Genomic DNA, 25,435 nt, shown 5'->3' on the forward strand with positions numbered 1-25,435 from the left:
GGGCGTCGAGCAGTTGCATTTACCTATTACTATATCATCGTCATTCAGGTTTTGGATCGAGTGGTTTTGTGTTCGTTTCTCCCTCTTATTGGTAGGGAAGAGAGTGGCCAGATCGCTGTTGGCATTTAGAGTGTGGGGAGGCAAAGGGTTGGAAGAATGTTTTCTATATGCAGACACTTCGGCACTCGCTCAACTTCCTATTTGCTTTGATACTTTGATACTTTGACCTTGCCGCATGTTTGTTTTCCCCGTTGTAGAGAATCCTAGAGAAGAAGGAGTCTTATGGACCGGCTACCTTGATTTTTTATTTCTGATGCTTGCTCTAAACTCCTACATATATCCAGGACGCGAGGGGTAAAAAAAGTAAAAAAACTATTTATCGCAAATACGATACTTAAGATATTTGTTATTCCCTGTTTTTTCGATGCTGTTTTGATTGCATTCTTGGTGGCTGTCCGTGGTGGACTTGAATCTAGCCCCATACTGCATACGTACCCCTTTCCTTAGCTTGAGAACACCAAGTTCAACAACTTCCAACCAGGCAAGGTTTGAGAAAAGTCACATATGTACTGCGTAATCATGAAAACGACCCAGGCTTGGGAATACATATATACTTTTTGCTTCTTGATCATGAGTATATTTCTTGGATCCAATTCACCCCGCTTAATAGTGTCGGAAATATCTGCTCATCAGATAAAAGGAGTATTTTCCTTGTTGGGAACACGATGTTGCACAATTGATATTAGCATCTATTATAAATTCCATAAATGGCATCGCGCAATGCAATTTACGAAGTAGAGTTGCACCTACGGCAAATGCAGATTGTCGACTATAATCAACAGTCTTCATCCTGCGCACATCGTTTTTGCGACAACATTGAGTACCACCGGTCACAACGAAATAAACGCTCTTAAAACAAATTAGGCATATATTCTCCGACTCATCGACTCCGTGCCCATACTCTGTGCATAATCAATCTCCTTATGCAGCGCCCGCCGATTCCCTAACGCACGACGAATAATCCAATCTTTGCTCCTGATCTCCTCTTCCTCCACCACCGCCCCGGTCTCGTCTCTCAGCGTAAGTGGCGGGATACAATCGCTTCCCTCCAGCCGCTTGAGAATGACATCATCTTCTGGTCGTGCAAAGTACACCAGGCTGTATCTGGTAGTCTCAGCCTGTGCACCGGGGGGAGACACGACCCTATGAATGTTAGAGCGTAACAGTCCGTTCGTGAATTTAACCATGGCATCGCCTAAATTTATGATCGCATGGCCCGGCAGGGGCCGCGCGTAACACCACTCCGCGTCCTGGCCTGGCGGCAGGATTTGTAGGCCACCCACTCGGTTGAAGAGGACGGTTACACTGCCGAAATCTGTATGTTGACCTATCGACGTGCGTCTGTCGTCTGCCGGCTGCGGTGGCGCCTTAATTATTCGTACCTGGTCGCCACTGATAGCGTGGAGGCGATGCATGTTGGCTAAGGTAGATGGGGGAAGGTGGAGACTGTCATTTAGAAGGTTCAGGATCATGGTTACGATGTTGTGCGCATTGATTATGAATGATTTGAAAAGTGATCGACATTCTTTGAGGAGGTCAGGTGCTGGTAGCGTTTCTGAGATTCCAAGAATATCGTCTTTGGAAACCTTGTTGCGTTTCTAGTTAGCTATTCTTCATTGAACCTACTGAATAATTTCAGATATATCATAATGCTAGCCGCCAACGCCAGGTATCTTGACACTTGCAAGTCCGGGTGACCGGCTTTTCTGAAGGGGCAAGGATACATTATAGAATTCATTCCTATCAGAATTCCCTTGCGGATCAACGACCGCTGCGCCAAGTTCTTTATATCCGAAGTATGAATTTTCTTTGCTAAAATCATACCGTCGTTTCTCGTCGAGGTCTAGCTCAAACAGCTGCTCTCCGGTGGTAAAGAGCTGATTGGCATCTTCGAGGATTTCGTGGCCGCGTAGGTCCAGATAGAAGAAGCCCAAGTCCTTGCATGCGGTATAAAAACGTTGCACTTCAGTCTCGTCATGGGCTATGAGCTTTTCCATCGAGAGACGCAGAAGCGGCGTGCAAAGAACATCATCTGGGAACGGAGGGATTCCGGTAAAGTTCTCTTCATAAGACATGGTATTTTTCGATCGTGGGGCTATTGGCAAATATATTGCCTGCGGGCAAATGGAACATTTATAGTTTAGGTTGGGAGACACTATTCAGGAGAAATAAGGATATATAGGACTCAGAAGATGGCCGCGGGGCTCAGCTCTCCCGCTATGTTGATTGCCTCCAATCTCCAGATTCGTTATGCGGCAAAAAGCAGATATGCCGAGGACCTGTTTTTTGTGGTTGAGTTTTGGCCAGAGATACTAGGTTTTGTGACCTTTCCAATCTTCATGGCTGCAACATTGTAAACCGCCAGAATTCACGAAATATGCTGCAGCGGATAGTCATACGCGCCCAAAAATGTCAAATCAGCACTATGAGTCCAGGCTGACTGACAGACACGTCAGGGTCCAGGCATTTTGCGAATTTTGCTCAATTTGGAGCAGAAGCATATCCATCCTCGTCTGAGGTCGAACAATTAGTCAAATCCGAGCGGTTCAATTGAAGCCGCTCGAATATTCTTGCCGCTCGATGAATTATCACGCTAAGACGAACGAACAAAGCGGGGTTCAAATACTACCCACTCGAAGCTCTGCTCTCCTTGTGGCCTTTTGATGATCCTTACAGCTCCACATAGCCATAAATCGCTCCTTACTTTCTTCTTAGCCATGATGCTGAAATCGCTGAGACCAAAATCCATGGAAAGATGCTGTAGGAACTGAAATAGCCGGCAAGAAAGTGGTTCTGATATGAGATAGCCAGTCGCTCACGGGACACTCTTGAGAATCAAGGTTTGCTGGCAGATAAACCCGGTTTCGATATATTCCAAGTGTTTTGGACCATGAAGATCATTGATTTTTCGTTGAGTCGCAGATCATACATAAACTGCCATGAGTACTACTAGCTCTACTGTAGCAATGCTTAATCACGTTGAGATATCTGGCTTTCTGTCAGCTGTTTCTATAGGTGGTGAGTGGTAGAAAGTTGATTGTGAAGCAGCTATACTCTTTGTATAATTAAACTCTTTGGAAATTTCAGTGTCTGAAGACATCTATGACATGGCAATTTGACTTCGAAGGTCTAGCCTGCTTCTGTTTCATCAAACATACGCTTTTGTTAGCATATGCCTGGGTTGCTCATTGACTTGAGCTCGACGGATTTCGTGTGTTTGGCGCGTTGGTTTGGTGCGCTGTTTAGTCAGCATCTATTTTCTCCAGCCTCAACCGTGGAAGTTATGCTTCTAAGGAGCTTCCACAACAACCATGGCGCCTTCAGATGCTGCTCCCAATACGAGTGGCGCCCATATCGCGCAGCAGCTGATAGCCCGCGCGCATTCGCCTGATACAGCTTCAAACATTTTCACGGAGAGAGTAAAGCGGAAACCCCTCTTCCTGCACTCAACGTCCCCATCACCAGCCGATAACCGAGCTCGTCGACGACTCCACCGTTTGCGGAAAAAGGAATATTTTTTGCGGAAGCAAAAGCCCAAGCCCCTCTCTGCTCGAGAGAAGAGAATCACTGGCATCTATAACCTTCCAAAGGATGAGATGAAATATGACATCTTCAAAGGCCTTCATCAGATGTGGATTGAATACATGCATGACGTGCTAGACCTGAATAGGGACAATCCCCAAACCTATATTAATCCTTTAACCCATGGAAGTTTACTTGCCAGCGCAGATTTCCATGGAGCTGAGCTTGAGGTCGTACGTAGCAGATGTGTTAGCCGCGTTGGCGTGAAAGGCATAGTTGTGAGGGACTCCAAATTTACATTCGTCGTAGTGACAGAGAAGGATGAAGCTAAGAGTATGTTACGACATCTGTGTGCATACTTTTTTTTCCAGCTAACATATCTCCTAGCAATCCCAAAGGAGCATACGATATTTCGTTTCCAAGTGCCTCTACTCACTAGTAGTCGCGAAGATGTGAAAACCAACCAGCCTGACCTTATTTTCGAGCTACATGGCAGCCAATTCGAGAACAGGCCGGCTGATAGAGCCAACAAAAAATTTAAGTGGAAAAATTTGGACTATCTTTAAGTTCTCCCAACGTCGGATTTCCAATTAATTACCACCAAATTCAATTTCCTGGCCTCCAACTAGCATCTCGGTCGAGGTTCCACAACGTTTTTTCGCCAATTAAGCACCTACACGGACCCTCATACTAAAGCATCTTCGAAACTATCTATAGGACTCCCACATATCTGTATATACTGGGAAAACAGCATACTGGAAGAGGAAGATAGCCCATGCTGAGCCCTAATTGTGTCACCATTTGCTGGACAAGAAAGCCATGTCATTTCTTTGGCCCGTGTGCCATGCAAGTCGCCCTGTATCTCCGTCGTGCGAGGGAAAAGATGGAGTTTGCGTTGAGGGATACAAACTTCACCCCATTTTTTTTTTCGATATTATGTCCGTCTGAAATTGGGAAAGTACTTCTGAGCCTAGAGGTTTTGTTAGGTGGGCATTTTAATCGGCGAGATAGGGCTGGCGACCAATAGGCTATGTTTATCACTAGAGGGTGGATGAATGTTGTAAGCTTCATTTCATTCTATCTTGATCCCATCTTTCAGGTAGCCTCAAATAAAACCCTACTTTTCCCTATTGTCCATAAAATCTTGCTTTGGTTAAGATAGACGGGAAAAGATCTATTTCAATGGAAAGCTGAATTTATTCGTGGTAAATGACTTTACATTGTTCGTCACCCCATCGATTGCAATGCAGCCCAGCAATCCCAACCATTGGCTGATATTACCTTATTCACCTTCACAGCCCTGGCCATTTGGGGAGGAAACGTACCTAGGTATTGGTGGAGGGAACCACGGAATTGTGGGAACCGTTTATCCATCGATTCGTCCTTGGGTATCATTATGTAGTGCGAATTTGAAGGTCAGCTGTGTTATACCACAATATAGGAATATTCCATGGACTGGACGGCGGCGTGGGAGTCTGCAGAGAGGACTTGACTATTATAAGCTTCGTCGAGGATGAGACAAAGGAAACAGTCTTGGTAGTTGCATGTTTTTATAACATCCTATCTACGACCTGTAATGGAAAATGACGACATCCAGTTAGTCAGGAGAGCAACCAGAGGCCATGAAAGTGATCGCCTGGGGGATTTTCCAATGTGGCAGGCAAGGCACAGGGCAAAACTCAACCCGAGAGGGAAATAGAGTCGATAAAGAATTCCAGTGGTGTATTTTGATTTATTTGAAGCCCACTCCTGGTTACGATGGGTTGATCAGTGCTTTTGCATCGACGCTACCTTGAGACAATATTGACATCCTAGAAACGCGCAGAAGGTTAAAAAGTTCAGAAAAGATAACAGGCTGACCCATGGACTTGCTCTTGTTGTATTCCTTTAACAGTGCAACGTGATCAAAAATGAAGCAATATATTTCAGGGGTTGGTGATGTCATTCGAATGTTTGATCAGTAACAACTCTTGTGCAGGCATTGTCAAACCAGAAACCAAAACAAACAGAACAGCATGATACAACAACAATTTGTTGAATTTTTTGCTAAATACTTGGAATATTTTAGTTGTCGTTGCATCCACCTTGATCTCACCATCGATAACTGTGCCAAAGGAACCACTGTGTATATTGTATATTGAGTCGCGCTATGAATCGCCATATACCCGTCCTAAGAAAATCCGAAAATCCCGAGTATCCTGTTCCTCAAGCGTACGATGCAATCTCCTACCATACGTGTTGTCGATGGGGTCATGCACCCCGAGCCAAAAGGGAATTGCGGAGGAAAATGGGACAGAAAGCAAAAGAATAAAAAGCACTTAAGGGTTGCATTGATATTGTTTTTTTCTCATTCCAATAGTAACTCTTCAATGTGATATGGCGTTTGCTTTGAAAGGCGTCCTAGCACTGGGCTTATAAAACGCGTAGTATCATATATGAAATTAATACTACAGAAGATTCGCTCTCAATGCTCTTCCATTAGTTCCCCCCCACCCCCCCATCCAATTGCGTTAACTGTCTATAGTTTACGACAGGCAGTCAATTGGTGTGTTGAATTGGAGGCATTCTCGCGTAAACAGGTATTTCGCTCGACCTATCCATAGATAGCCAGCCCAAGCCTACAGCATGAAGTTATCGTTGACCCTCTAAATTGCTGGTCAACCTCAAGGGTTTCGCGACATTCAGAGTATCTCCTGTCCATCACGGTCGCTTGGAGTGACACATCGCTCCTCATCAGCGGTTCTGGGCAAGCGGAGGATTAGGTCACGAAAAACCTATCAGCTTGAAGAAAAACAGCACACACCGTTGTCAGACAAATACCTTGGCAATAGGAGCGACAAGCCCTAGCCGACGGTTATCAAGGGTTGCATAAAATTATCCACAGATATTCTCCGAAATCACATCCCAGCCCATTCGAAGCTAAAAGTCCTCACAACATCGGGATAAGACTCGACATGACTGTCATTGAATGACTCTACACCCCCAATAAGAAAGCCCTTCTTAACCCCAGTTCCCAATCTACCGCCAGTAACTAAGTTCATGATGTCGAATTCTTCATCCCACTCCGCAGAGACAACTAGGAAGTGGGAATGGAAACGTAAAGGGTCACCGGGATAAGCAAGGTACTGGCACCCAAAACGGAGTCCGGGAGATAAGAAATACCCTTTCGAGTGTAAGTGGGCAAAAAGTGGATATGACGGTGGTACGTCTGGAAAAGTGAGAGGCTGAGGGGGTGGGGCCTTCGGAAATAAGCCATCAGATGTTGCGGGAGTAATTCCAAAAACAGCATCTGTAGTAAGGGGTGGCCTGGAAGGTGCTGGGACTGCGGATGAACTTTGACAAGAGCTGTGAAAGAGTTGTTCCTCAGACCCCACTTCAATGGAATTTTGAGAAGGCACAGGACTCTGGTTCAGTAATGATTCTGCCGGTTTATGTGTGTTTCTCAATTCTAATTTCTTGAGAGCTTCTTCTCTTTGTTGTTCCTTACGGCCAGCCTGTAGAAGTGCTGCTCGACGGCCTTCTTCCTCAAAGGTCTGCAGGTAACGACGCCGGTCCTGGTTAGTTAAGTGTTGCATGCGATCCTCATGGACTTTGGCCTCATCAACGATATAGGCCACACCTTTTTCTACAAGTAATCTTGCCTCCTCGGGCATGAGCTCCAGGGGAAGCCCAAGGAAGACATTCTGTTGGGGAATTTGTGGAAGAGTCCCTATCAATACGCCACAAATGTGGTGCTCCCGACGGAGATATGTCACTATGTCGACTGAGAAGAGGAAATAATGTCCGGATACCAGAGATATGGGAATTGGCAAGTCTGGAATGCTTCCCATGGTGATCAATGGGTCATTGACCCGGAACAGCTAAGAACGATTGTATGTATCTGAGTAAACTGGCGGAAGCAGTCAGCCATTCCCAATCTATGTCATGAACATCATTGATAATGTACTAGCAGTGTGCGTGCAATGAATCATAAAAAATTTTACGTTTCTCGTCACTTGAACCCAGATGTAATCGGGTTATCAGGGGATTGACAGATTTGTAGAGAATTAATCATCTAAGAAAGGGTGTGTTAGGGGGTATAATTTCACTTACGAGATACACATTGTCATGAGCGTCGAATGGTTGACCACCTCAGCTGCATGGTGAATTGGGAAAATTATCGAGTTACAGTTGATGCCCGAAAAATCTTTTTTGAAGTTGAGCTAAGCACCTCATCATGTGACTTGGCTTCCAAGATTGAATTTGCCTGTGCAAAACTAAACTACTGGACACCCACTCCATAATCCACCTCTGGGTTTGAGGTAGAACTAGAAGTTAGAAGTACTAGGAGATATTAGAATTAGGGATTTGGATACTAAGCTTAGAAAATGAGGGTTAATTCGAGATTAGCGTTTGAGAAACATAGACCCTTTTTCTCTCCAAAGTACTAGAGCAAGGGTGAAATCTGGCGCGAGAATTGAATGAGGCTCAAAAAAACTTGAAGTTGTCATTTGAAAGCTTTTGAACCCTGTCCAGCTTTTTTTAACCCCATTCAACCACGGAATATACGCCCATTGAATTCAGAGTGCCTTGACGATGCCGCGCCATGTCCTGTTCTAATATTTAATATTATATGGATACAGACCATTGCCGTTGACTATTCCAATGAATGTCATCTTGCTTCTCAGCCTCCTTCTGCTGGGGCCGTTTTTCCTCCTTATTGGTGAGCACCTACACAATCGACCGCATTATGCATTCCCGAATTGACATAACTCGTGAACAGCATTTCTGGCATTAACTTCCTGTCTCGGGGAGAGCTTCCGTGCCCGCATTGCTGGTTTTTCTATCAACCCTAGAGAGGCCGCCTATGGTCGCAGTTACTTACGGACGATGACAAATAGTGGTTCTGCCATGTCCGAGCAGATTGAGCTAGATGACATGTTGAGAGATCGCGGAGACACTTATGACAGTGATGCTTCGTAATTGAGACATTGGTTACAGCATCAAATTGCCCGGAAACGCGGTTTGGAGATGATTAGAATTCTAGGTCTTCTTTACTCGGGCCACCTGAAGCGCTGCCTTGCTGTGCCTCATTATCTCCTTCTACGGGTGGTAGACTAAACGGCTTAATCACGAATTTCCTCCTGCTGAGAGTAAAAGCCCAATCGTCACCCAAACTACGCTCTCCGCCTCCACCTCCTCGTTCGTGCAAAACAGGTAGCCGATGGATTTTGAGCAAACCCTGTGGCGGTTCCTCCTGTGCTGTGGCAGCTCCCGATGTGGCAAATGGGTTGGCGTCTGAAAGGTGGGGAAAAGGTGCAAGCTCGATAACACCGTCGCTCAACAATTCAATCCATCGAGTGAGACCCGAGGTTCGAGGGTATAGGGATAATGGGAGAGTGATCATCGCTGTTGTCCGGCTGGAGTAGGTCGACAGAATGGCGCGCATGGAATGCAGAAACTGCAATACGTATTCGGGTTGGCTGGCGTGTGGGGGATATAGAGCTGGAGAGAGCAGGGATGGAACAATAATTCGGTGGATGATATTTGGTGGTGAAGTCGATATTGCGATAGACAGTTGATGGAGGGCAGATGTATATGGAGAAGCATTTGGTGTTGGGGATGTTGAAAGAGGGATATAATTTATAGCAGGAAGCAAGGAATGGACTAGGCGCTTCGTTAAATCAAACGTATGACAGAACACCTGTGGCGCGGGAGAGGATTGTGATGAATCCGGAGCTTTCTCTACTGTTGGAGCAGGGGCTGCTTAAATAAATAGTTAGCCTTTCGAGCACTTTCCTGTGGACTTATGGTCCAACAAAGTCGTGGGGAAAGACCAGGAAACACCAGCGCACCTCTTGACCCCGCAATTCCAGCGCCAAACTCTCCTAATCGCTCATATCTCCAGGCGATTTTCATTCTCTCCTCCGTTCTTTTACTAGGTTTATCATCTGCAGCTTCTCCTGTTCCAACAAGCCCAGGAAGAGCTCTTCCCCATTGCTCACCGACCCCGATGACATGAAGCTGATGCTCTTGAACCACGCCCTCCGCAGCAAAATATCTTAACAAAGCGCCCGCGAAATCAGTTGTGCCGCTTTCTTCAATCAGAAGGGAATTCCCTAGCACAAATCCCGCATGTCCTGCTAATAAATTATCCAAGGAGGGAGTGCCAGTAGAGGTAGTCTGCCTCCCATCCACAGGTGAGGCACGGAGTCCCAATGTCGCCTTGCGCGGCAATTGCGGAGGTTGCGAACCGGTGGCATTGGGAGCAATTCCACAGGATAAGCCTGGCGACAGCCCGACATTCCTTTTGCGGAATGACATGATAGCGAACAGAAGAGGATCTTGAAGGTTCTGCTGCGGTTCGTAGGTACTAGAGAAGTTCAATGGAGTAATCTATCTACCGCTGCTTTAGGGTTTGCAGAATTAGTCATAAAGCAGCACTGATATTATGGACAAACATATTTTTTTCGCAACTGCATCGCAAAGCTCCCAAGACCAGACCAAGCCTAAACAAAAAGCGTGTTATTTCTACAATTCCCCGGTAATACCCTCACGCACGTTAAAGCAAAGCCTCCACACTCCAAACAAAAAGACGCAAAAAATCCAACTATTACGGCCTAGGCCGCAATTTGCGGCTCAATCCTTCCTCAATCCCCTCCCTTCAGAACAATCGCCCCTCCATCGCCGCGACGATGTCCGACCCTGTCCTTTTTGAAGACACCTTCACCATAACAGCCATCAATGCGCAGAAATACGACCGTGTAGCGCGTATCAGCTGTACCTCCTCCGACAACCTAACCACCTTCACCCTCGATGTGAACACAGAACTATATCCCGTCGCGATGGGAGAGTCATTATCTCTCGCGCTTGCGTCGACACTTGCTCTCGATGGGAAAGATGATAGCGCAGGCGGTAGAGGTGCTTGGAGAGATGTTGGCATGGGGGAACAAACGTTGGCGAATGACTATGACTACGTTTGTCATGGTAAAGTGTATCGGTTTGAAGAAGGGAATACGGCAGAGAATATGTGGGTTTAAAATTGAATACTTTTTATATTCCTTGTATTTCTATTAAATTCGTCCTATTTTCTTTTCTTTTCATCATCTTCTTTTTTTTTTTTTGCTTTTCCTTTTATTTACTGTGGACGCGCTGGCTAATGGTATTTCTTTTTGATCCTCTGTAGGTCCGTTTTCGTTTCCTTTGGAGGTCTTTTGCTCTACTTGGAGGGCCCATATAAGAAGCTCAGTCCGCTTAGGATCGACTATATCTATCTTTTGATGAAAAAATAGTGGATCTAAACATATGTATTGGGGAGAAAAGTTTCGAGTATTTCTTGGTGGTTTCTGCGCATGCACAAGACCATAAGCAGAACCGAATGGGTTCAAATGAACTGAGACGCAAAATTCAATTACGGTCCTATTCTTTAGAGCTTGGGCATTGAGCGTGGGCGTTCTCTCGTTTTTTATAGTTGCCATTAAAAATAAAACTAAACTAAGCAAGGACTTCAAACAGAGAAAGGAAAACTGGTTGTGTCAACTCTATCGGGGCGTACAACCTCAGGCTAGGTTGCTGCGGAACGGAAAGCATCAAAACGAAACAAATGCAAATGGTTGGAATGGAAAGGGTTCCATTAGATGTTCGCGTATTCAATACGTCGGCGCAATCTCGAGCAGATCTCCTCGTAATGGTTGTCATCTTCTGGCTTAAGAATTCCGTGTCTGATTAGGAAGTCGATAATAACCACGGCGCAATTAGGCTTGAAGTTACCCTGCTTCAGCTCGATAATAACATCGTCGACTGACATTAGAGTGAACCTCTCCACCTCGCCATCCTTCGGCTTCAGGATGACATCTGGAGGAAGCTTGAGATCGTAGATATATTCACATTCGGGTTGCAGCAGGCCCGTCTCACCACCAGCCCTCTCGTCACGTTCGTATATATAACGTAGAACGCCGGCCGATATCGCATTCCGCGCGACTTCTTCATTGAGAGATGCTTCCTCTTCTGCCTCCCGCAGCATGCATTCAAACGGCCTTTCGCCCGTGGCCATCCCTCCAGCGACGCTATTATCCAGCATCCCTTTAAACGTTGATTTTGTCATTGAGCGCCTTGGGACCCAAACCATGTACGTTCGGTCGGCGTTCTCGACGTAAGCGGTCATGTGGATTCCCCAGGTGGGGATACCAAAGAGGCATGCTGCCGAACGCTCCATGCTGGCGAGGAGCTTGTTCGTCCCGGGGACGTAGATGGGATACATTTCATTGCGCCACCCCTTCCCCTTGAGGACTTCGAACGTGTTGCGAGCCTCCTGGAGAGTGTTGTTGATCAAGGTAGTCCGTTCCTCCGGTGATACATTTTCGGGTGACATGAGAGTTATGGTGCCAGATTGCCCTTCTACACCTTTGACCACTTTCCATGTTGGCTCTGGCCATGAGAACTTTTCGACTATCTCATTTGGCATGTAGCCGAGAATTTGAGAGTAACCATTGATTTTGAATTCATGGAAGTTGGAAACGTATGCCTTGTAGCCCGCGGGGTCATCCTGGATATATGGGAACCTAAAAACGAGGTTGTCAGTTGTTTGTTGTTCGTGTCTTGTGTGCAAAGGGAGTGCAGCCATACGAATTACACTCCTTGACTAGATCCAAGTAGGATCTGATGGGTTTTGGTGTCGACATTGTATGGCTTGTATGTTGAGTGTAGAACTAGGAATAAGTTGTCTTCAAAAGAACTTAGAACTCTGATTTAAGGTGGGTTCTTCTTGATGAGATTGTTGGTATCACCAGTAGATCCCTTCTGCTTATTGAGTAAATGGAAAGAGTTCCCTTTTTTATATCGTTCTGAGAGGGGCTTTTGTTGGGAACATTCCAGCTCGATTGTAAAAAACCCGCTCCGCTTATTGATTGCCACGACGAACAACCGCAAAATCCCCGTTCAGCATGTGGGCTATGTCAATACCTATAGGATTTATCTGGCGATAACCCCGAAGCCTTTGCTGACTACTGGTATTGATTCTTTCAAGGGAGTTATCTAGATGGTTGGTCACTACTGGAGCACGGCATCTCCCCCACCTGGCTCTCTCTCTTTATACTTATTCATATTTCAACTAACATCGTTTCACAGTATTTAGTTAAATGTAGGAATGTGTCCTCCCTGCTCGAACGGTCCCTCAGGAGGATCCCTCTTCGGACTTGGCATTCATCAAACACGCCGCTCATAAGGCCCATTGTCTCCTCAGATTTCCTCCTGCCCATTCGGCTTGATCCTTTATATGCGAAGGTCGGTGCCCGTTGTAGTTATCGCGGGGCTGTCAAGCACCCCCTTACTTCCGGGCGCGGGGAATAAGCGATTGGAATTTATTTATAGCTGAATTTACAGCTGCAGAGTCTGGATTGTTTGAATATGACCCGGATGCGAGTCGCTGTGACACTCCCGCCCCACGGATCATGATCATTGATACATGGCAATGTTCGTTGAAGGATAATCGATAACAGCGACAACAACCAGGAACATGCCAGTCCAACAGCCAAGTAGTGGCACCATCAAGCCCACACGTTGTGGCGTGTCTCACATCCTGTGTTATCACCGTTTAGAACCGTTCCGCGCTTGAGCACGTCTGTACCAGAACCGTGGCTTATTCTTAAACATGCCCACTCCGCGCTATCATCTCCTTGGCTACCGAGGGTTGGGTGTGCGATGTGTTTCAAGCTGCTGAGATGGGATCTCTCAATTTGTCGTAGATCTTTAGCTCCGCTTAACCTCCATTCTGAGTTCTTCTTACGAGGATAACTGGTTCGCCTGCCACTATGATTCTCATTTCTATTTAAGTTTGCGGCTTGTGGGGGTTGGAGAGTTACTCTCATGGATTTTATGTACATATTTATTTAATTAGTGAGATACAACTTTCAAGTTGCTTCTTCCCTTTAAACTAAGTATTCCATCTTTCCCCTTATTTCCCTCTTTTTTGGGGGTGGAGGGTGTGTCTATGGAAGCCGGTTGATTCTTATTTATTCTCGTTAGCATTTCCCCAACAAAGCTCGCACTCTTGTCAAAGCCCGCAGTGCTACGGCCTCCTCGAACAACCGCGATCGTAGTCGATGGGATACTTGTGATTTTGATGTGTGCCTCAATCTATCGTCTCTATAATAACCGTTTTACTCTCCAGGCGAGTAATTACTCTCTTTTCATGCGGACCTGACTGCTCCGATCCCCCGAAACTCAGCGCTGGTGTCGCCAGGCCGATAACCTTTAAACTTCTCCTGAGCGCTGACAGATATTCACTCGATAGATAGATAGGTATTTTATATATATATATATATGTATATGTATATACATACTGCAATTCCTCAGCTTCTCATCTCTACGTACCTACGCTCATTTTCACGATTCTGCTGTGGGTTGGTGTGTCCGTGCTCCGCCTTAGCGCCGCCGATTTGCAATATCCATCATTCTTTAAAAGTAATAAACGTTGTCACTGCGGCCAGGTTCGACAATTCACGTATTGTCAGGTGTTATAGTGCGTCCTAGAACGTTGCCTCCGTCAAATTTGTCACGTTTACTGGTATCTTCAACCGCTCCGGTCCTGTGCGCGCATGAGGCCGTGGCGGGCACTGTTTTTCAGCCGTCCGCCAGCGCTCCAGGTACGATAAGGGATACTATTTCCTAAGAACAATTGGGTTCCTTAGTTGCTTAAATACAATCCGATGGCACCAACCGTTGATGAAAACCTCCTTCCGCCGTCAGAATTCGAAATTCCTTTGATGAACTTGGCTGCGCCTGCTGCGGCGGTAGCGGCTCCGGATAATTATCCATTAAATGGCGACTCCTACCCGAAAGCAACGAAGGCAACTATTAATTTCAATACCCAAACACAACAGAAAAAACTGAAGAATACCATTGGTGGAGACAGGACGAGTCCTGCTCCAGTTAACGCTCCACCAAGGACAAATATCTCGGGCCAGACGAATACACAAAAGCCAAAGCGTGTGCGGACTGGGTGCTTAACCTGCAGAGAGCGACATCTCAAATGCGACGAGACGCTTCCACGATGCCAGAACTGCCAAAAGTCCGACCGGTTGTGTAAGCGTGGCGTACGACTAAACTTTATCGACACCCATGTCGCAGCACCCCCGTACGCAGCGCCATTCGCCCATGATTGGCAGGTCAACTTCCAGGACGAATCTCGTCAGATTGCTTCAGAATATCGGGGAGGCTTTGAGAGATATCCTCGCGTAAAGAAAGAAACTCCTCCCCGAGAACCTACAGCTGACCTGCCCTCGTACGATTTCCCTGATATCATGGGTGGCCCATCCCTTTCGCATCAGAGCATCCCAGACGCTACTCCTCTCCTTTCTCACTATCCCGAGTCGCAACAACCGGATATCAGTGAGCCTGTTTTTGAGCACACTCCACGAGCGCACCACCATACAGGCCCAGCATTTTCCGACCACGCACTCCGGAATTCTCCATTTAATTCTCCGAGATGTCATTTGATACCTTCTGGCAGTATTCAGCATTGTCTGGAGAGTCCAGAGGAAGTTTTGCTCATGCAGGTTTTTGTGGAGGAAATTGGGCTGTGGATGGACTCGATGGACTCGATAAAACATGTAGATTATCTCTTTCCATTTCCTCCCTCCATAATGCTGATGAATTACGCCTACTAATTTACACTCAGTTTTCTCACATTTTACCGTACCACGCTCTTGGAGAGCCCATGCTTTTAAACGCGTTTATGGCATGTGGCGCGCGGCACTTGTTTTTGGTCAATCCATCATACAGCGAAGACAAGGCATTGTATTATTACAACACTTCAACGCGTGATCTCCTTTCCTGTTTACAGGACCCCAATCGTGATACAGTATTATGTGCTACGACGGCGGTAGCTCTTAATGTTTACGAAATAATGTGTGAAAATGCGATGCAGCGAATGAACCATATCGCGGGCGCCCGCGCTCTCATCAAGGAGTGTCAATGGGATGCCACAAGCATCGGAATAGGAGGCGCTTGCTTCTGGCTTAATGTTGCCATGGAGTTGTTGAGTTGCCTCCATTTCAACTGGACAATGGCTTGGGACCCGGATACTTGGGATATAAATATGAACATGTCACCGCCGGAGAATAATATCACAGGCAATGAAGAGCTATGGACCCATCGGATGGTGTATATCTGTGCAAAAATTGCCAATTTCCGATCAACGATTCCGCATTTCCGGAACCCTGATCCGACAGCGCATGATATGCGATTGAACGAGCGAATCCAGGAATGGAATACGTATAAGGAATGGTGTGACGAGTGGGCGAGATGCGTACCGCGCTCAATGATGCCGCTTGGTTACGTGCAGCCTTGGCAAACACGTTCGAAGTCGTCCTTCCCGGAGGTCTGGTAAGTATTTAGCATCTTTGTTGAATTCTGGCCTTTGCACTAACAAGCCCGCCCCTTCCCAGGCTTATTCAGCGTACAGCTATTGTAGGCAGGCTTTTTTATCACACAGCATGTTGCCTGCTTGCAGGGATTCACCCCACGGAAACCGAGAATATGACGGCGATGCAACAGAGCCACGCCCACGATATTTGCGGAATTGTGGCACATGTGAAAGACAGGTACGTGTTCCTTTACTTCATGCAAAAACACCGCTGACAATAGTCCGCTTACTTTACAAATATAACAGAGGCGTCGCCAGCGTTTCCATCCGCTGCCTTGCCATTGCCGCGGAATGCCTGACCAACCGACTAGCACAGGAAGAAGTCTTGCGAATTTTCGAAAAAATTGTGAAAGAAACAGGTTGGCAGGTCGACTTTCTGCGCATCGAACTGATGGAGAAGTGGGGATGGAGACAAAATGATAATAACGACAACAACGATACTATTAATATTCATAATAATGATGATGATGATAATGATAATGATAATAATAGCTCCCTCCCGCAACAACATGGGCAGCAACCACCGACTGTCTCAACAACGCCAGGGCCATCCGTACCGCCGTCATTACTCCCCTCGTCCCTTCTGAATCCTGGCTCGTCTAATCCCGACACAAGTGGACGCAGCCCAATTCCGTCCCGCCCACGGATGCCTCAGGGAATCGTGAACCCTCTTATGGCTACTGCGGACTTTTCGTATGAGAACCATCCATACCAGAGCCATTACGTCGCGCCGCATAGTCACAATCAGATGGAGTATTCGCATTACGAATCTTACTGATCTTTTTACTTTTACTGATATTTTTTGCCTTTTTTGACATCTAATATTAATTTTTAAGACAACTTATCCTTTCTTGACAACGTGGATTTGAGATACCAAACATTATTTTTCTTCCCCCTCTCCCATTCTTATTTGGGGAGGGTGGGATTGTTTTCTCACATGGTGAGCTTTGAGAAGTCTTCCTTCGTTTGGTCGTGTATTATCATTTTCTCTTTGCCAAACAGGAGGCTTTTTTGGCTACGATGCTGTTATTTGTTGTACACTACACTATAAACTACCCTGTGTATACTCTTAGATATTTCACATATAATATGATATAAAATCATACGTGCACGTATTCTCATCGTTGAAATATCATATATTTTCGTTTATCTGATTAGCGGTGAAATACTACTGCCAAAATGTGTCCGTACTCTGCTTCGTGCTGCCAAATAACATCGCTGACTAGCTATCAAAAATGCAGAGCTTCATGCAGATATATATGCACAACACCCTCCCCGCTTTTTGCAGATTCTGATTGGCTGGCTGATCGGACAGGAGTTCTGTATAACATCGCAAAGTGCGCATTGCCTTGACTGTCCGGGTAAAACAAATCCATCGTTCTTTTTATTTTTCCCTGTAGCGAGTTAGCCGCCGCACCTGTGGGACGAACGATCTACCATTGGCGCCTCTTTTTTTTTTCCAAATAATAAAATAAATAAAAATAAAAAATGGCGCCTATTTCTCATTACCAAACCATCGTGAGAGTTACCCCGCTATGTTGAGGGTTTGCGCAAGAAGAACTCTCTCTCCCTTGCTCTTCTTCCCCCCCCACCGAATTATCCCACTTCCAACCGCCCCGTGTATGATGATAACGGAAGAACCCGAGAAAGAAGGGAAACTTTTTGAAGTCGAAATATGGATATAACCTTTTCTCCTTCATTTTCCCTTAGGACCCGTCGTCGGTGAACTATTAAACCTCCGACACGACCGCCCCCAACTTCCTTTTTCTCTCTCTCCTTTTTTTTTCCCTCTTTGCTTTCCAGAATAGTTCTTTTCTTTTCCTTTCCTTTCCTTTTTTTTTTTTCCTTTGCTTTGGAAAGGCTTTGGATTTCATTAAAAGAGGAAAACGAATTCATTCCCTCCCCTCCCCTTCCCTTCATTCATTCGTTCGGTCGTGCATCTTGTCTATTTCAATAAAAAAAAAAATCTTTCTACATATACATACCATCCCAAGAGGTCAATATATATATATATATATATATATATATCGAGAAGCGAAAAAGAGGGAGCAAATAAAAAAAAAAGAATCCGGGAAATTTTTAAAAAGAGGGGATAAAGAGAATGCCCACCCCCGCCGACCCGCTCATTCTAGAACCATACTCCCTCTACATCCTCCTCTTCGGCCGCGGCGAAGCTTACCGATTCCATTGGGGTTTATTTCTCACCGCCGCCCATCCCACATCATCAACAGCAGAAGGACAAGAAAACAACCCAGGCGAAGAAGCATCAACAACAACTACAACAACAACTACTACCACTCCAACAAACCCCACAGGCACCCTCTTCGAACTCACAAACCCAAACCCATCCAACGAAAAGCTCTGGACCTACAGAACCACCCTTCTCACCAGCTTCACAAACAGACACAACCCGCTCTGCGCCCTGAAGATCTCCAACGTGGAGCCGCTCCTCCAAGCGGACTTCCATGCCCTCCTGGCCACGATCCCCGTCATCCCATATTCCCAGCGCTTTGGCGAGGAGACGTCGTGCCGTGTGTGGCTGAAGGAGGCGCTGTACGAACTTGACCAGAGCGGCTTTATCCAGCTTGTCCGGCCGGTTGAGGAAATTGAGATGGAGGTGCAGCAGATGGGGATGATGTGTTGGTATTCTAGGGCTGAGTGGGCGGAAGGGAGGGCGAGTTTGGTGGTGGAGAGGGTGGCGAGGAGTACGGGTTGTATATTTTGAGACTGGAGCGATTTATGTATGGGCATGTGGGATGGGAATAATGGGGATACGAGGTGGTGTAGGGTAGGGCAGGGCAGAGCAGAGCAGAGTAGAGTTGGTGGTAGTGGGGTTTGGATTTGTTCAGTTTGTTATCTTTGATTTGATTTTCTTTGTTATGGGAGCCCTCGACATTGTGTGTTTGATGGTGTGCATTTTTAGCCAGTTTGACTTTTTGTGCCATGTTGCAAATTCTGATAATGATCAACGAGATAGAAGCCCCACGCTCATAAGGGGAGGGAAGCCTGGAGAGAAAAGAAAAATGTTGCAATGAAGAGCAACGATAGAAAAAAAGAAGTAAATAGAAGAGTAATGAAAAAATGCCTCGCTCCAATTCCCAGAAACAGGACTGATATCCCTTTGTCTTTTATCGATTCGTTTTCAACGAAGATGTACTGACCATAAAGCGAGATTGCGGGGGGAGAAGATCCATGCTGCGCACGTGCAGCAAGCAATGCCTTCGAAGCAAATCAGTAGCGCTTCGATGAAATTTTGAGGTGAGCGCGCGATGTATTATGTTCCAAAGGTGGAAACATAGATGAAAGCTTGTCGTAAAAGAAAGAAAAAAAAAATCACAGCATTGTCAAATGTTCTTATTATTAATTTTTTGTCCCAAATTACATTGCCATCTCAGTGTCGTTATCTTTTGCTTCATTATCATCAACCCCATCTCCTAGCGCACCACCGGGTATCCTCCCTTCATTCAACTCCCGCTCAAGCTTCGTAATTTCCTGTAAACTCTTTGCTTCCCGGATCATTTTCTCCACTCGTTTCCGCTCCTTTTCCGTAAGTTTAACGCGAATTGGTCGCTCGCCGGTTTGTTGTGACGATGTATCGCGTGCTGTTCCTGTTCTAAGCAATGATGTCGAGGGGTCGAAAGTGCGAGATTTAATGCCCATAATTTTGGAGGTTAGAGGGGTGGGGTTTGAAGGGGTGCCAAAAAGGTCCGCGGCACGGTTTCGTTCCACGTCCTTGACTTTTCGGTAATCGAGAAAGCGTACTGTGGGCAGAAGGAAGATTACCCAGAGGCGGTAATTCTGTAGATCCTCTCGCCGGAATTTGGTAGCGTGGTTAGCAAAAGAATGAACCAAGGAGGAATATATTTCCTTCTCCTCCATCCGCAACGAAAAAAAAAAAAAAAAGCCTATCAAACCAAGATAGAAAATAGCTAACCTCTTTCTTTGTCACAGGATTCTCCAGTAGCGATAAATGTGTTAGTTTCGTCAAAAGTTTCAATGGCTCCAGATCCGCAAGCTCTGCAACGCTATTCGCCGTAAGGACTAGGGTTGTTAAGTTTGGGATCGAGGATGCTATCGATGGGTTGATATGCGAGACGCGATTGCGGGCGAGAAGCAAGGTTCGGAGGCGCGGGGAGAAAGGGAAGTTGGAGATAGAGGAGATGTCATTGTCGGTGAGATCGATGGCGTCATGGTCCTGCGTAATGGGTTAGCCAAAGGGAGAGGATTGAATATTTTTTTTGGACGGGGTGGAGAATATGTAGCCTGAATGGAATGGAATGTTCTTCATCCGCCTTACCTTCGCAGCACCCATATTCTCAATAGCGGGAATCTTATGGCCTAATATATCACCCCATCCCGAAGAAAGGAAGCAAATACGATATCAATTGAGCTCATTATCAAGTATGTGTATGTTTTCACATATTGTAGTAGTATCTGTTCTTTTCAATACGCACCTCGAAGATCGAGCTCTCGCTCTTTGAGTGGGTTGAGGTAAGAGAGGGAGTTCTGGATCAACTCTACTGTGAGTCGCATTGTGGAAATAATATAGTATTTTCTTTGAACCGCTCGGAGAGTATGAATGAAGGAGGCGAATAAGGAGATCGTATCTCTAGGCAATATTGGAAGGAATTTGTTATCCGTGGATGTTGGACGTTTGTGTTCATTGGAAGGTCTTGTTGAATTGTGGAAGTTCAAAATTTCCTGTTTGAGAAACCCAGAGCAGTATATCACGTGATGCAGATCATTGAAGTCCCTGCACAGATTTTATGCGATGGATAGACGGATTCTTTTAGTATTGATAAACCTCCTAATTACAAGGTTGGGAGAACTTTTCCAAGAAAATTCATCCATATATATTCAAATTTCAAATTTAATTGATCAGTTTATCGAATAGAAATACGAGAAAGTTGGAACCAGAGGAACCGAAGGTATTCAAGGATGAAGGAGGGAAAACAAACCAACAGTATACGGCATGTACATTTTTGGGTAAGTAGTGTAGCTAATATAATAAATTGCGAGAAAAGGGTAAAAAGAGGGCTTTTGATGGCAAAAAAGGGGGAAAGGTGAGTGTGCGCGATCGAAGAAGTTTCAATCCTGTCCAGCTCAGTCCTCCTGGGAATCCCTCCCTCAGAGGCACATGCTCCATTCAATGTAAAAATGTATAGTTAAATGCAAAATTTATTTTCGCCAAAAAACACCGCGGCTAGGCAACACTATTGCAAGCTCCAGAGAAGAAAGGGGTACAAAAAAGGGGGTGGGCGGCATGATGTTGTAACTCCAATAATCAATGTTGTACATAAGTATTACATTGAGAGATGCAAAAAGAAAATTAAACAAAGGAAAAGGAAAAGAAATCGGCGGCCCCTCACCCCCAGAAAAGGTCCCGGTTACACGAAAGCAAAGAAAAATGGAAGAAGAACAAGTGAAGAAAAGAACACCACGGATATCACTGAATGCGATGGCGATTATAACTATTAAAACAATCCTTGAGAAAGTAACAAGATAAAGCAAACGAAACCGAATAGGGGCTCCTCTCGAAAAATCATCAATCGTAGTCATCATCATCATCATCTCAAGCAATGTCCCTTCCTTTAATGATGTCTCACAGGGCTAGCCGCCCTCGACCGACGACCATTATTCGTCTGGCCCAGTGTGGAAGCAGCGAGGCGATCCCGACTCTCCGTCCGCACCGCTAGCCCACGACGATCCATGTTGCCCAGCGAGCTAATTATGGCGGTGGTATCGAGGCCGGGGGGATTGCTGAGGCCGATACCTATGCCGCTGGTACTACAGGGATTGTTATTGTCGTTGTGATTGTTGTGATGATGATTGTGGTGATACATGCTATTGGTCGATTTCGTCCGGACGAGGATGTTGTTTGTATTATTATCGTCGCTGTATGTGTTTGTGAAGGCGGGAGTGAAGGGGGTGTTCGGGAGTGTGGGGGGTATGGACATGGACAAGGATATGGACATGGCCTCATCGTCTGTTGGAGAGGAGCTGGGGCTTGGTTCGAAATCGCGCCCACCGGTTTCGAGAAGGCTGTCATAGGAGGCAGTGAAAGAACTAGTTCGTTTTAAAGAAGTGGATGAGAAGATGCGGGGGAGCATGTGGTTGAAGAGTTTCGACGAAAAGGTGGCCCCGCCACCGCGTCGTCGGTAATAATTGTGATTGTGGTTGTAATAAGGACTGTGGCTTGATCGTTTGATAAGTCTTCGGTACAGTCGGACGCGGCCTCCACGGCCACAGAGGAAGAAGATTGCTATAAAGACAATTATTAAGAGGAAGAGACCTGGAATACGATGCGAGGAGTGGCCGTTGAAGAGAGTGTCATGCCAATGCGAGGATACGATTCCAGAGGCATGCGGATGCGCGGCCGTCCCATTATTTTGTGTATTTGAAGATTGGGATGGCGCCGGCGGCGTAGGAATAAGATATGGAGCGCCTGGTTGTTGGAAATCTTCAGGGATGCGGTTTTTACTGCCGACCGGGGGGTTACTACCGAAGCCTACAGGGAGACCGTTGGGGAGTGGTGGCACCTGCGATGAGGCGTATAACACGGCTATTCCCAGCGTCCAGCTCACTTCCGTCGAGTCGATCTTGTGCACGGCTTGGAAAGCGTCTAGGTAGCCCTTTTCCTTCGACTGCGTCAACTCCCTATCTGTTCCATTCTGTTCTCCAGGGGGGGTATTTCCAATGCTAACGCGTGGAATACCGATCCCATCGTGTAGAATGCTTATGAGCCATGAAGCCTTGAAACATACTGCACATGCCGTTTCTTGATCAACCTTGTTCCCCCACTGCTTGCTATCGACCTTTTGCTCAACAACACCCCAAGGCTGTGAGCAGAACTCTTCCACGCGCTTTATGTACGTGTTGAAATCGTAGGTTCCATCCTGATGGCCCATATCGAATATCTGGTGGGTCGTATGCCAGAATTCACTTACACCTATGAAATGGTTGACGTCAAAGTCAATTGCGGGTACGTGCACACCGTGTAAAAGGCACGGCTCTTCAGGGCATGGCGCATCCTTCTCCAGTAAAGGGTATGTGTTGCGATAGCACTCTTCGAATTTGCCAATTCCAACAAGGTAAGGTTCCACGCCGGGCACGGGGCCTGCGGGGGGTAGAATGGTTCCGTCATGGGCCATCCGTAGACCGGAATGTAGACAAGGATCCGGGCGCGCTCTGTTCTTCTCGTTGGCAGTAGCTTCCAACAGCGCTTTCACATATCGACTCCTGGCTTCGCGTGCACCAAAGCCTAACCATGATGTGACAAACACCCCATATTCCATAGGCAAGCCATTGAGGGTCCGCAGGCGCAAGAGGGTTAAATCATTCGCATGTTTCTCTGTCTCCGTCGCATTTGGAGCGAATGCGATCTGCGCCGAGGCTCCACCCATGTCCAGAAACCCGTACGTATGATGGCCCTTACCATGATTGTGAGCCCTGCTATTGTCAAAGCCGCCCATTAGATAGTTAATCGCAATCCATCCATAGAGTCCCTCCGTGTCTCCCTCAATTACTTGCACATGCTGTCGGCAATCCGGGATCAGGAAATTGGTACTTCTGCGAATATAGGCGCATATGTTATCGAGAATGGCCCTTTGTTTCTGTTTTGGAAGTAGCCGCATGCCAGCGGTTGCTAGGAGGAAGACTGGCGTATCTGATATTTCTTCATCGGGGATAACTTCTTGGGCATGGTCGAGGAGGGGTCTGAGGTGTTCTTCGCCGATGGTTTCGGGATTTTCGGCGAAAGTTGAGATGCCTTAAAGCGATGATTTTTGGTTAGCCTTTTATCACGAAGCGGAATTTTACCGATTTTTGAGTCCACTGCATACCAGGATGTATCTTCTTTACCCATTGATCCTTGGTGGTTATCTCGGGCAGAGATGCCAGCTGTTTCGCAGAGGCAGACTTTCGCGCCATCGCGCTATATGGCCATTTGTAGACATGTGCACGAGTCCCCTGGAAATTCCCCAGTCAGTAAAATTGGAGAGTGGATATGATCAGCAAGAAACCAACTTACGGATGAGCCAGCATCCAAGACGACGGCATATCTCGCTATATAAAAATATACTTGTTAGCTAAACGTATTGCAGTAGAGAATATGCGGAGCAGGAGTATAGAAAGCGTCCGTACATATCCCCATCTGGAAACTTCTGTCGATATCTCTCTTCCGCTATAAATGTATGAATATATTCCTTCTATTTTCCCTTGCCGGTCTATTTCAAATGCATCTCTCCAAAGATTCCCATGATATGGAAGATTAGGCGGAGTAGAGAAAAGAGGTGTTCGTGTATGGCGTCCCTTTATTATTGTATATACGTATTGTAATGTTCGCGAATTTCTTAAAACGGGGAAATGGGCAAAAGAGGGATAATTCGATGGTTAACTAGCCAATGGTGCCAGATTTTTTTTAACGAGCGTAGGATATGAAGATGAAGATGAAGAAGTCGCAAAATCGCACGAGAGATCAAGAAGAGAAGAGAAGTGGAGAGAAGTGAAGAGCAAAGACGAAGACAAACGAGGCTGAGAGCAACCAGAAGTGGAGGAGAAGAGGAAGTCGGGACAAACGAACGAAAGAAATTACCCGAAAGGGAAAGAAACGATTAAAAATAAAACCAGGGGTGCCGATTGGGGATTAGTCAGTGGTGGCAGGGTAACGGCCCGTATGCGATGGACCGTATTAAATGGAACTTTGGCCACGCACACCGTATTTGAGGATCCAATAAATAGAAATATAATTACCGTGCCATGTCCAATACGGATAAGCGTCCAGCCACCCATGGCTATTTCTCGCCGAATCCTTGGCATCCAGGGTTTTTTTGAAAAGCATGACGCGTACTCCGGACAGCCAATCAGAAGTGGATCACGTGATATGGCGGATTGCAAGAGGGGTTGAACCATAGTTGGTGATGATGATCTATCTAGGTAGGACCTCCAACACAGATTTCAATATGAAAATGCTCGCATTTACAATCTGCACAACTGCGATCGAGTGACAGTTGGCTGTGGTTCAAACAATTCTCATCTTAGTTCAGTTTCTCTGCAAAACAACTTGAACCCAGGGAGAGACAGGGACAGGCAGGGAACGCCGTATTATTCTCGCGTATAGATTATATGTATAAATAAAGTCCAGTCAATACGAAGATATAGTACCCAGTAGTATGAAAGATGTTATCATGCAACCTCTGACCTCCAGCGCCGTGCTCTCCGTTCAATTGTGATTTTTGTCAAGCCGCCCCATGTCATATATATTCAGCTCAGAAGGAGAGCTGCTCAAAAATACCAATGATGACGGCTATCTCAAATCAAGAGTGAAAAAGGAAAGAAGAAAAGAAACAAACAGCTTCACCACGTATATTACATGAAGACAGGTCGTTCTCCTAGAAGAAAAGTGAAAGGGCCATTGCAAATCGAGACGTAACTAAAGGGAAAATAGAAAGG

The 25,435-nt window shown here is 46.1% G+C and overlaps 11 protein-coding genes across 11 annotated transcripts; 4 read left to right on the top strand and 7 right to left on the bottom strand.

The window, feature by feature from the left end:
• Window positions 1–282: 282 nt before the first annotated feature.
• Window positions 283–2,182, bottom strand: HCBG_04881 (oxidoreductase; the record flags this gene model as incomplete). Its single annotated transcript, XM_045431930.1, has 3 exons — window positions 283–710; window positions 811–1,646; window positions 1,785–2,182. 2 exons carry the CDS (start codon window positions 2,133–2,135, stop codon window positions 921–923), a joined length of 1,077 nt encoding a protein of 358 aa, XP_045287142.1.
• A 1,189-nt stretch (window positions 2,183–3,371) lies between these two features.
• Window positions 3,372–4,794, top strand: HCBG_04882 (RNase P/RNase MRP complex subunit; the record flags this gene model as incomplete). Its single annotated transcript, XM_045431931.1, has 2 exons — window positions 3,372–3,915; window positions 3,970–4,794. The coding sequence occupies 2 exons, from the start codon at window positions 3,372–3,374 to the stop codon at window positions 4,146–4,148; spliced, it is 723 nt and encodes a 240-aa protein (XP_045287143.1).
• A 1,186-nt stretch (window positions 4,795–5,980) lies between these two features.
• Window positions 5,981–7,412, bottom strand: HCBG_04883 (tRNA-splicing endonuclease subunit sen34; the record flags this gene model as incomplete). The annotated part of the gene is made up of 1 exon (XM_045431932.1): window positions 5,981–7,412. One exon carries the CDS (start codon window positions 7,410–7,412, stop codon window positions 6,480–6,482), a length of 933 nt encoding a protein of 310 aa, XP_045287144.1.
• Window positions 7,413–8,596: 1,184 nt separating this feature from the next.
• HCBG_04884 (Elongator subunit ELP4) lies at window positions 8,597–9,885 on the bottom strand (the record flags this gene model as incomplete). The annotated part of the gene is made up of 2 exons (XM_045431933.1): window positions 8,597–9,327; window positions 9,417–9,885. 2 exons carry the CDS (start codon window positions 9,883–9,885, stop codon window positions 8,597–8,599), a joined length of 1,200 nt encoding a protein of 399 aa, XP_045287145.1.
• A 371-nt stretch (window positions 9,886–10,256) lies between these two features.
• On the top strand, window positions 10,257–10,601 carry HCBG_04885 (DNA-directed RNA polymerase I; the record flags this gene model as incomplete). The annotated part of the gene is made up of 1 exon (XM_045431934.1): window positions 10,257–10,601. The coding sequence occupies one exon, from the start codon at window positions 10,257–10,259 to the stop codon at window positions 10,599–10,601; it is 345 nt and encodes a 114-aa protein (XP_045287146.1).
• A 593-nt stretch (window positions 10,602–11,194) lies between these two features.
• On the bottom strand, window positions 11,195–12,242 carry HCBG_04886 (NUDIX hydrolase; the record flags this gene model as incomplete). The annotated part of the gene is made up of 2 exons (XM_045431935.1): window positions 11,195–12,122; window positions 12,187–12,242. The coding sequence occupies 2 exons, from the start codon at window positions 12,240–12,242 to the stop codon at window positions 11,195–11,197; spliced, it is 984 nt and encodes a 327-aa protein (XP_045287147.1).
• Window positions 12,243–13,106: 864 nt separating this feature from the next.
• HCBG_04887 (uncharacterized protein) lies at window positions 13,107–13,442 on the bottom strand (the record flags this gene model as incomplete). Its single annotated transcript, XM_045431936.1, has 1 exon — window positions 13,107–13,442. The coding sequence occupies one exon, from the start codon at window positions 13,440–13,442 to the stop codon at window positions 13,107–13,109; it is 336 nt and encodes a 111-aa protein (XP_045287148.1).
• Window positions 13,443–14,267: 825 nt separating this feature from the next.
• On the top strand, window positions 14,268–16,763 carry HCBG_04888 (C6 zinc finger domain-containing protein; the record flags this gene model as incomplete). Its single annotated transcript, XM_045431937.1, has 4 exons — window positions 14,268–14,949; window positions 15,423–15,945; window positions 16,008–16,163; window positions 16,232–16,763. 4 exons carry the CDS (start codon window positions 14,268–14,270, stop codon window positions 16,761–16,763), a joined length of 1,893 nt encoding a protein of 630 aa, XP_045287149.1.
• A 1,323-nt stretch (window positions 16,764–18,086) lies between these two features.
• HCBG_04889 (uncharacterized protein) lies at window positions 18,087–18,979 on the top strand (the record flags this gene model as incomplete). Its single annotated transcript, XM_045431938.1, has 2 exons — window positions 18,087–18,690; window positions 18,963–18,979. 2 exons carry the CDS (start codon window positions 18,087–18,089, stop codon window positions 18,977–18,979), a joined length of 621 nt encoding a protein of 206 aa, XP_045287150.1.
• A 384-nt stretch (window positions 18,980–19,363) lies between these two features.
• On the bottom strand, window positions 19,364–20,518 carry HCBG_04890 (small nuclear ribonucleoprotein U2; the record flags this gene model as incomplete). The annotated part of the gene is made up of 4 exons (XM_045431939.1): window positions 19,364–19,783; window positions 19,920–20,180; window positions 20,283–20,323; window positions 20,440–20,518. The coding sequence occupies 4 exons, from the start codon at window positions 20,516–20,518 to the stop codon at window positions 19,364–19,366; spliced, it is 801 nt and encodes a 266-aa protein (XP_045287151.1).
• Window positions 20,519–21,576: 1,058 nt separating this feature from the next.
• On the bottom strand, window positions 21,577–24,137 carry HCBG_04891 (golgi apyrase; the record flags this gene model as incomplete). Its single annotated transcript, XM_045431940.1, has 3 exons — window positions 21,577–22,902; window positions 22,933–23,753; window positions 24,128–24,137. 3 exons carry the CDS (start codon window positions 24,135–24,137, stop codon window positions 21,577–21,579), a joined length of 2,157 nt encoding a protein of 718 aa, XP_045287152.1.
• Window positions 24,138–25,435: the final 1,298 nt, after the last annotated feature.

The sequence above is a fragment of the Histoplasma capsulatum genome (genome assembly GCF_000150115.1).
Source record: "Histoplasma capsulatum G186AR genomic scaffold supercont2.6, whole genome shotgun sequence".
Taxonomy (NCBI): Eukaryota; Fungi; Ascomycota; class Eurotiomycetes; order Onygenales; family Ajellomycetaceae; genus Histoplasma; species Histoplasma capsulatum.